This window comes from Physella acuta, unplaced genomic scaffold (genome assembly GCF_028476545.2).
Source record: "Physella acuta isolate Inbredline_101_S28 unplaced genomic scaffold, ASM2847654v3 ptg000449l, whole genome shotgun sequence".
In the NCBI taxonomy this organism is placed as follows: domain Eukaryota; kingdom Metazoa; phylum Mollusca; class Gastropoda; family Physidae; genus Physella; species Physella acuta.
In genome coordinates, this window is record NW_026731968.1 from 151,394 (window position 1) to 162,500 (window position 11,107).

The following is an 11,107-nucleotide window of genomic DNA, read 5'->3' on the forward strand; positions in this document are numbered from 1 at the left end:
TTAACTTAATTTTCTGAAAAGTTTGAATGACGTTTTACAAATTCATAAAGTCATCTTTTTGTTTAAAAATAATTTATTTGAGCATTGGGTTTTTGAGCAATAGACAGCAGTAAACGCAGTTAACTGTTTTTTTTGTCCATTAAGGTCACCTGTGTTATACATTACAACACTTTAAAATCAAACAACACAACACAGCGTATCAACACTGAAAAGACAACAAAAACTTCATCATCTCACGGTTAGCATACTGCGGCGGATGATAATCGAAATTTTCTATTCCAATGGACATCTCCCACATGTCTAGAAACACGACTTTATCTTCTAGACCTCTGAACTGTTCCCGTATGATCTCCAAGAACTGCGGTCCTAACGGATCTCCTCCAACTGCATGGTTGTGATCCAGCTCCCAAGAGGACACATGAGGTCCTCTAAGTCCCACCAGGACATTCGGGTTTGTCCTCAGCATTTCTTCTATAGCGATTCTCAAAGACTTCATCCGTAATAACAGCACAGATAAATGAGATATAATGAGATGTAGATAGTAATGAATAACGAGAACATGTTTTTTGTTTTTAGGGAGTGTTAATATAAACTTCGGTATTGTGAAAAATTCTTGTCTCGGAAAATGTATATGTATCGGACCTTCGTGAGTGTTTAAATGAATACTGGTACCGTATTCTGGCAAGTAGCAACTCGTCCATAACGGATATCCCCCTGTAACGTTGTCACATTTTGTAATTTCTAATAAATTTAAGTAGGGCATTCTAGCGTTGGAGTCCCCAAAGAACCAGACGGACGTGTTTCTCATGCAGTTCAAGAACCAGCTGGAGTTGACGACCCCGGGGTCTTGACAGACGAGGGAGGACCAGACGTTGCCCGGGGACCAGAAACCTTTGGGGGTCGTTTGAGTCCACGTGACACGTCTGCTAGACTGCCGACACAATGGTAGGTCCGGGAGTTTCCCTGTTTAAAAAAATCAACAACTGATGCTAAAATTTATTTTGTATCTCCATGAAAAATAAAAGCAGTTCATTTTTATGAATAAATCCTTACGTTTTATAAATAACAAAAAAAAAAAAATTAAAAAAAAAAATTAAAAAAAATGTACCCGCATTTTCTGTAATTACAGTAAAGTTGTGTGTTACTGTTTTCTCTACTGGTTTACTGCGAGAAAAAAATAAAAAAAAGTGAAATTAAAAAAAACAAAACAACTAATATCTAAAATTCAATTTATAAAATATATAGACTATAACATGTATAAAACATTTATAAAACATTCTTCTTACAATGGAAAGATTTACAACTCTACCAATTAAAGAGCTAGACACACATGACATACTACTCAAGAGGTTCCCAGAAAGAAGCGCAACGGAAAAAAGCGCAACGGAAAAAAGCGCAAAACAAAAAGCGCAACGGAAATAAGCGCACACGGAAAGAAGCGCAAAGAGAAAAAAGCGCACACGGAAAAAAGCGCAAAGAGAAAAAAGCGCAAAGAGAAAAAAGCGCAAAAAGAAAAAAGCGCACACAGAAAAAAGCGCAAACAGAAAAAAGCGCACACGGAAAAAAGCGCAAAGAGAAAAAAGCGCACACGGAAAAAAGCGCAAAGAGAAAAAAGCGCAACAAGAAAAAAGCGCAAAAAGAAAAAAGCGCACACAGAAAAAAGCGCAAACAGAAAAAAGCGCAAACGGAAAAAAACGCATACAGAAAAAAGCGCAAACGGAAAAAAGCGCAAACGGAAAAAAACGCATACAGAAAAAAGCGCAAACAGAAAAAAGCGCACACAGAAAAAAGCGCAAACGGAAAAAAGCTTAAACGGAAAAAAGCGCAAACAGAAAAAAGCGCAAACGGAAAAAAGCGCAAACAGAAAAAAGCGCACACAGAAAAAAGCGCAAACAGAAAAAAGCGCACACGGAAAAAAGCGCAAAGAGAAAAAAGCGCACACGGAAAAAAGCGCAAACGGAAAAAAGCGCAAACAGAAAAAACAACGAAAAATGTGCAAAAGAGAAATTTAGCACAAATACCTATATCGACTAGATGACACATTTATACATGACTGTTAGGGCTGCTGTAAGAGTGTCGTGTTTGATCACGTGATCTACTACCATTTAAAGCGTACCACTACCATGTGCATTCCCCTCATCACGATACAGGCGATAATCGCTTTACACAATGCCTATTATTTTCTTGGTCAATAATTATTCAACTACTATTCTCGTATAAATAAACATAAAACTATCCTTGATATCGACATTACACGAAGTATCTCACACATTCTCCCTAGTCCGAACTACCTAGCTTGCATACCATAACTACCCGTTCCTATGGCAAAACTTCACTCTCTTTCATCCGCGTCATCTAACATGCATTCGTCATATTTCTCGCAACAACATTCATTCGCACCAAAACACACATCATAACAACGATTTATTTACCATTATTTCATTATGACGCACCTACCTACCAACCTACCTATATATATATATATATATATATATATATATATATATATATATATATATATATATATATATATATATATGGGTAGGTGGGTAAGTGGGTGGGTAGGTAGGTTGTTAGGTGGGTATGTGGGTAGATGTGTGGGTGGGTAGTTAGGTAGGTGATTGGGTGTTTGTGTAGATGATATAGATTATACACATTTCCATTTTGCTAGCTTAGTAACAGTGTTACAAAACTCGACATTTCAAACCTGTTTGGCGTAAGGTTAGTTCATTGATCCTGTTGAGCACTACATTACATAGTTAATCAGTTTAACAAATTAGATGATATTGGAGTAGATGTAAGTCAAAGCCTGATGTTATTATAAAACTTCATCTCTCTTTGTTTCTTTATAAAAAGGTTTTGGAAGGTTTTTAAAGGTTTTTTACTGAAAGGTTTACCGGACGAATGCAAAATGATATAAACAACCATAGCTAAGGGGAAGGGGATTTTCGGGGGGGGGGGGGGGTCAACATTTTTCGGGGGGGGGGGGCGGACACTAGTAAAAGTGTATGTTTACATGTTTTCATTACCCTTCAAACAATAGTCTATTTTAGTTATATTGAGATTAAAGAATGTAAATATATAGTACACACAATTCTGTAGAATAGGAACGATTGGGAGGGAAGTGACATATAGCGCAAGAAATTTAGAGGTTAGGTAGGGTATAATAAATGGTGGGGTTAGGAAAGTTAGGGGGTCCATTCTCTAACAGGCAGTGTATGTCTCTTTCGTACTTTCGTGTTGGTTTATTGTCGAACCTGTCCTCACCTCACATCACAACAGTTGGGTGACGCTAACCGTTTTATGTTAAAATAAATAGCATGTAAATGAGTTAGTTCGAAGTGAGTTTTCATACAAGCCCAACGCACTAATTAAGATTGTCGCAAAATGTAACATATATGTAACATATGTCAAGGATGTCAATGAATTTTCATTAAAAAAAGTACAGTTTACGAAACTAACGAACTTCGCCGATCCTTTTTCGGTGGGTAGGTGGGTAAGTGGGTAGGTGGTTAGGTGGTTAAGTGGGTAGGTGGGTAAGTGGGTAGGTGGGTAGGTAGGTAGGTAGGTGTGTAGGAGGGTAGGTGGGTAAGTGTGTAGGTGGGTAGGTAGGTAGGTAGTAGGTAGTAGGTAGGTAGGTAAGTGCGTCATGATGTGAAATAATATTAAATACATAATTGTTATTTTGGTGCGAATGAATGTTGTTGCGAGAAATATGACGAATGCATGTTAGATGACGCGGATGAAAGAGAGTGAAGTTTTGCCATAGGAACGGGTAGTTATGGTATGCAAGCTAGGTAGTTCGGACTAGGGAGAATGTGTGAGATACTTCGTGTAATGTCGATATCAAGGATAGTTTTATGTTTATTTATACGAGAATAGTAGTTGAATAATTATTGACCAAGAAAATAATAGGCATTGTGTAAAGCGATTATCGCCTGTATCGTGGTGAGGGGAATGCACATGGTAGTGGTACGCTTTAAATGGTAGTAGATCACGTGATCAAACACGACACTCTTACAGCAGCCTTAACAGTCATGTATAAATGTGTCATCTAGTCGATATAGGTATTTGTGCTAAATTTCTCTTTTGCACATTTTTCGTTGTTTTTTCTGTTTGCGCTTTTTTCCGTTTGCGCTTTTTTCCGTGTGCGCTTTATTCTCTTTGCGCTTTTTTCCGTGTGCGCTTTTTTCTGTTTGCGCTTTTTTCTGTGTGCGCTTTTTTCTGTTTGCGCTTTTTTCCGTTTGCGCTTTTTTCTGTTTGCGCTTTTTTTCCGTTTGCGCTTTTTTCTGTGTGCGCTTTTTTCTGTTTGCGCTTTTTTCCGTTTGCGCTTTTTTCTGTTTGCGTTTTTTTCCGTTTGCGCTTTTTTCTGTTTGCGCTTTTTTCTGTGTGCGCTTTTTTCTGTTTGCGCTTTTTTCTGTGTGCGCTTTTTTCTTTTTGCGCTTTTTTCTCTTTGCGCTTTTTTCTCTTTGCGCTTTTTTCCGTGTGCGCTTTTTTCTCTTTGCGCTTCTTTCCGTGTGCGCTTATTTCCGTTGCGCTTTTTGTTTTGCGCTTTTTTCCGTTGCGCTTTTTTCCGTTGCGGTTCTTTCCGGCCACCTACTCAAGAATACACAAACTACTTCCGGGTAAGTCTAAAAAACAAAACAACAAAACAGTTCTCTTTGTCAGTATGGATTGGAAGTTGAAGTACTGATTAAGCCAGTAATTGTCAGTTGAAGTACTGACTGAGGCATATGTTGTAAGTTGAGCTACTGACTAACACAGTGATTTACCTGCAGATGTTCTTAACTAAATGTCTCTCAGCGTCTGTCACATCGTGTGGCTGTGGTACTGTGGCGCTGTCTCCACTCACCCAGTCATCACACGTTAATCTAAGTATATACACCCAGATATATATATATATATATATATATATATATATATATATATATATATATATATATATATATATTATGTATAGAAAATATACAACACCATGCTACAAAAGGAATACATTACATGTCCATTAATCTGTGTGGGAAGAAGTCTTCAATATGTTTATGTAATCGTTCTGTTACCTCATCATCTTTTCCAGTTCGAGCCCAAAACACATGAGGCGGATGAAGTAGAGTTCATCTGTTTCAGATACCTCTGCATATGTAAAGATAGTGTGGGCAGCACTAGCTACCCATCACACCTGGGTGGAGTTAGGGACATTCTACTGATCTGAACTCTGATCCGAACTCGAGACATTCAGTTCAGCAGTCTAGCTCTCTATCACTAGGCCACGCCGTCCCATACTCTTTAAATATTACTACATTACACTTTAGATACCCGTACCTGGGATCCCTTGGTCTACCACAGTAATAATTCTCATAACCAAACGTGCTGAAGTTACAGATACACTCCCAGCCTGGTAAGTTTGGGGTATGGAAACAAAATGTACTCTGTTGATAGAGTAAGCAAATTTAATTAACGCCTAATTATTTTCATGTTGTCAAAAGTCTTTCTCTAGATAATTCACAGCCTTAGTCATAGAACGTACATTACTTTGATAGTCAACCAAATGTGTATCCTAAATGCAATCAGGTAATGAGGCACATTGATGAAAAACACAGAACTAAAACGAGCTGAATTTTGGAGTAATTATCCGACCCATAAAACCTTTTTTCGCCTTTAATATCAAGCTTCGACTTTAAAGCTTAAAATTAGTATGAATAAAAAAGTCGTGAACGATATTTAAATATTTCTCCTTATTTAATATTAGCTTTTATTTAGTTCCTGTCTGTTTGTTGTGGAAAATTTTGTAACTATTTTTTAAACAACTTCCTTCAAACATTACACATTAATTCGTTTTTAAGGACAAGGGATGAATATAAATTTTGACATTTAAACAGATTTGAAATTAGTCATTAAAAATTTATTAAACGATTTCGAACCAAGGAGAGATAACAAGATTAAATACTGTTGTCTGCTGACGAGGACCTTGGGTCGATACCAGTGGCGTAGCCAGGATCGTCTCAAGGGGGGGGGGGGGGGTTCCAATTTTTACCCGGGGACAAACTTTAGATTTGCACCCCCCCCCCCTCAAACTTTCGACTTGCACCCCCCCTCAAACTTTCGACTTGCACCCCCCCCCTCAAACTTTCGATTTGCACCCCCTCATACTTTTTATATATATACCGAGGGGTCTATGGGGGGGGGGGGTTATGACCCCCCCCCTAACCCCCCTGCCTACGCCACTGCTCGATACGTCCATTGAACATGTAGTTGTTTTTCATTTGTGAGGATACTAAAACTACCTGATTTATTACTATTTACATAAACCTTAATGCAGCTACTTATTTTTCTAGTCCTTTAGATCAGGGGTCGGCAACCTGCGGCTCGCGAGCCGCATGCGGCTCTTTTGATGTCAAGGTGCGGCTCTTCAGCTCCATGCACAAATATTAATAATTATTTTATTTTATTTTAAAACTCATAAAATTATTAGTCTGCAACACTCGGTAATGAACAATATAATAATAAATATAAACAATAAACACTCGCTATTCTATTAGAATATTTACTTTCTCCATTTTTCAATGTAGCCTACTTCATTATTGTTTAAAACTGAGGTATTACAATTTAAACATAGCCTGTACTTGGATCATATTTATCGGGGCACGGGTTTACCTCACTACGGCCCAGCGCGCCATAGGGCGTGTTGTATAGAAAGCCATGAGTGTAAGTTTAATTACTCACAGCCTAAGTGTCGGGGACAGAGAGTGGCGCTCTTGTGAACCCGATTACACTATCGCAGGGGTGCCACGTTCAGCTCCTAGATCGGTTTAATCATCGAATGTCGTGTGCCGCATTATCAATATTGTAGGGTGCTCCTTAAAACTAACGTAGGCGCGTAGTGCTCGAGGGATAGCCCTGGGCTCCAAATTACAACCTGCAGAGACGCCGGAGGACGCGTATCGCATATAAACCTAGGCGACATGGTATTCACGGGTAAGCCTGGGGCGCCAGATTCGATAATTTTTGCTCATCGTGTCTTTACTGTAGAGCCTTTTTTAAACGAACGTAGACGCCATAGTGCTCGCAGGTGAGCCTGGGGCGCTTCAGGTCGCGCTATCTAAGAGGTGCCGGCGGCTGCGCCTGTTGCAGTTTTGCCGCTGAATATAGTAGTAACCCTTACCCACTATGTAGGACACCCGATTAAAGGATGCTGAGTGATAACATATCCGCTCTGGAACTATAGGCGCCAAACCGTGTATTGACGAAAATCGCACCCTCCCAGGCGCTGCCCATAAGAATTTTTGTGTGTGCAGAAACCTCTCCTGGAGTGTTCTCATCAACTCCAAAAAGTTTCTTGACGATCGGATAAAAAGTGTCAATCCGCAATCAACTTTAATTTTCATAAACCGATTCGCTCCCTGTCGGGGAGCCACCCCTGCGAATTTGATTTTCTTTTACAGATAACTCCCCAGGAGTATTCTCAACAACTTCATAATGTTTCAAGGCGATCGGATGAAAGGTGTAGTAATGAATAAAAGAAAATCAGACACACACCTACATATACATATATATATATATATATATATATATATATATATATATATACCTTATCCTTATCAAAGATCGTAATAGTAATATTGAAATTAAAATGTTAGTGGCTCTTTAAAATGTGGGAAATTTTGTAAATTGTGACTTTTGGCTATTCTGTCTCAAAAGGTTGCCGACCCCTGCTTTAGATGTTTATATAATGCGAGTACAAATATCAGTAGCCATATCAACGAGTGCCAATGTAAATTGTGTAGTTTTGTAACTTAGATCTATTGAAACTAGTTGCATGAAAAAGAGACGTTTCGACTAGAATATTGTTTTAGAAAACAAGTAGTGTAAAACATAGACATTTCGACTCTAGAAGTTATTTTAGAAAAAGTAATATCAAAAAGATATATTTTGACTGAAAATAGTGTTCTCGAAAAAAAAGCTTTGCAATCAATGTTTATCGATTTATTTTTATCACTCATCGATACTTTTTCATGGTCACACAATTTGTATTGATCTATTTTCATATCTAATCGATGTTATTTCACGGTCGAAAAATTCTTGGATTTATTTATCTCTTTAATCAATGTTTTTTCACGGTCAAACAATTGTATAGATTTCTTACCTTTTTTACCTCTCTTACCTCTCTTACCTCCCTTACCTCTTTTATCGATGATTTCTCGAACGTGCCTGTCATATACCACGAGCGCCCGATATAGATCTGGTGTATGGCTATTCTTAGAAACTCCCGAGGGTAGGAAATGGCGACACTCAGCTAAAATGTAAACAAAGTTCACATTTTTACAATGCTGTCAAGGAAAGTGCAGAAATAATGACATGTTTGTCTGTAGCAAAAACTGTAGATGTGTAAAAAGCGAAAATAGTGCTGTCTTTATTCATTTGTTTTTAAAATTTAACTTTATAAACAAGTTTGTGTAACAAGAATTTGAAGCTCAGTAGAAAAGACGTGAAACATTAATTTAAAAAGTAATTTAGCAAAGCTGAAGAAAATTATGTTTTAAATAGTTTTAAAGTTTTATTTTTGTGATGTTAAAAGCTTTTTATTTTAGAGGCATATATATATATATATATATATATATATATATATATATATATATATATATATATATATATATATTTATTTATTTATGTATGTGTGTGTGTGTCTGTATATTAAGCAATTTTCTGTTTACACGTCAATGCAAATTCTTTTTACACTGGCCATAACACGTAACATTTAAATAACCATAAGAATTTATTTGTTTAAAAGATTTTAACCATAAAAATCTTTTGGTTTAAAATATTTTAAAACTTACCTTAGAGATACCAGCCCACAAACATTTAACAGTGAAGGTATAGCTGCCATTTTGTAAATCTGTGACGTTACCAACAACAGCGTGATCTGAGTTATTACCTCCCTTCATCCACACCCTGACCACATCGTCTCCCTTGGTTCTCTGACGCCCGTACCCATCCACGACATCCAGACGACCGTGTATAGTTTCAAGTATCTTACACCTGACCACACCTTGTCTTGTGTTTTCAACTGTCACTTTAGACAACTTCAAATCTGGCAGCGTTTTAATATCGTTCAAAGGGGGATAACTCAAATATTTTTTCTCCCATTCAAAAACATACTGCCCTCTTGCGAGAAAAGGTTTCTTCTCTACAATATCGTCTAAGTTTATTTTATCCAACAGTTTAATAGTATTAGCCTTACACACAGTCTCTACAGCATGACAAGTATTGTTACACGTCTCTAAAGTCTTGTAGGAATGTTGAGCGAAAGCTTCATAGATATCTATCGGACCATCGTCCCAGAATTCTTCTTTCGTCGCCAGAGAGAAATGGACATCTGAGTCGTTGTGTTGAAGTGAAGGGATGCGTTTGCGCTGTGGCGATTTGGTCGTTCCTTCAAAAGGCAGATAATTCGGTGTGCTGTTAAAAATATAAGATCAAGTTTTTATGATAAAGTTTATGTTTAATTGTTTGTGGTATTATTTCACCACTATGTATGGGTCTGGTTAAGTGTGTTGTTAAAGAGGGTTAAATTAGTGATTGTCTATTTATGTGTCTATATAGGGTTCTGGTTAAGTGACTGGTTAAATGACTGGTTAAGCGACTGTTTAAGCGACTGGCTAAGTGATTGGTTAGGTGACCGGTTAATTGACTGGTTAATTGACTGATTAATTGACTGGTTAAATGACTGATTAAGCGACTGGTTAAGTTACTGGTTAAGTGTCTGGTTAAGTGACTGGTCAGGCGACCTGTTTTGTTAGTGGTTAAGTATCTGGTTAAGTAACTGGTTAAGTGACTGGTTAAGAAAGTGGTTAATTGACTGATTAATTGACCGGTTAAGTTACTGGTTAAGTGTCTGGTTAAGTGACTGGTCAGGCGACCGGTTTAGTTACTGGTTAAGTGTCTGGTTAGGTAACTGGTTAAGTGACTGGTTAAGAGAGTGGTTAAGTGACTGGTTAAGGGACAGGTTAAGTTATTGGTTAAGTATCTGGTTAAGTGACTAGTTAAACGACTGGTTAAGTAAATGGTTAAGTAACTGGTTAAGCAACTGGTTAACTGACTGGTTAATTGACTGGTTAAGTGACGGGTTAAGTTACTGGTTACGTTACTGGTTAAGTAACTGGTTAATTGACTAGTTAAGTGACTGGTTAAGTGTCTCGTCAAGTGACTGGTTAACTACGGACGAGAAATTAAGTTAAAACAAAAGCTTGTGAAAACAACATTCATCAACTTTTCCCGTTCAACAGATGTTTTATAGACCTCGACATGGAGGAGGATAATGTGGTCAGCACTATGTCCAGCCGACTTAGTTTCCCTAACTTGTTTCAGGTACCCATCATAGCTGAGCGGACTCAGGGGAATTCTACAGACTCGAGCCAAAACATAGAAACACCAACACCACTCCTGATCGAAACCAGTGTTTCTTCCAGACTTTTTCCTCCGGGGGGGGGGGGGGGGCACTTGAAATTTTCGGGGGAGGGGGGCGGTAGACTTTCTTTGGGGGGGGGGGCGGACACTGTTAAAAGTATATATTTTCTATATAAATTATATAAATTTCATTTCGTTGGGGGGGGGGGGGGGCGGTAAAAATTTTTCGGGGGGGCTTCGTCCCCCCCCGAAGAGATGCCTGGAAGAAACTGATCGAAACAACACATAACTGGATTACAAAAGAAGTAGAAAAAGTTACAAGAGTGATTTGTATCTTTATATCTGTACGCACATCAAAGCTTTGGAAAACATTTTGTTGTGTCAAAAGTTTTCACAACTAAAGCCAGGTACCCGTTTCTTGTGAGGTTGAATGTGTAATTAGAGATTTAGAGATATCGAGTTACGTGAATGACGACGTTGATTAAGGTAACTACTTACCTTGAGATCTTGAAGTAAACAACGTACGACAAAATCGAAAGTCCAATAATAAACATAAATTTCTTTCTTTTAGTAAATATCATCCTTACTGCAAAATAATAATAATAATAATAATAATAATAATAATAATAATAATAATAATAATAATAATAATAATAATAATAATAATAATAATAATAATAATAATAATAATAATAATAATAATAAT

General features: G+C 37.5%; 1 protein-coding gene across 1 annotated transcript in view; it reads right to left on the reverse strand.

The window, feature by feature from the left end:
- Positions 1 to 136: 136 nt before the first annotated feature.
- LOC131943231 (NXPE family member 3) overlaps positions 137 to 11,107 on the reverse strand; it is a 13,870-nt gene continuing 2,899 nt past the window's right edge. The window contains exons 2-8 of the mRNA XM_059303247.1: positions 10,900 to 10,987; positions 8,832 to 9,453; positions 8,177 to 8,290; positions 5,320 to 5,426; positions 4,773 to 4,871; positions 1,109 to 1,164; positions 137 to 963 (exon numbers count right to left, since the gene is read on the reverse strand). Coding sequence (XP_059159230.1) covers positions 200 to 963; positions 1,109 to 1,164; positions 4,773 to 4,871; positions 5,320 to 5,426; positions 8,177 to 8,290; positions 8,832 to 9,453; positions 10,900 to 10,987 — 1,850 coding nt within the window. The 3' untranslated portion in view covers positions 137 to 199. The remainder of the gene's footprint in view (positions 964 to 1,108; positions 1,165 to 4,772; positions 4,872 to 5,319; positions 5,427 to 8,176; positions 8,291 to 8,831; positions 9,454 to 10,899; positions 10,988 to 11,107) is intronic.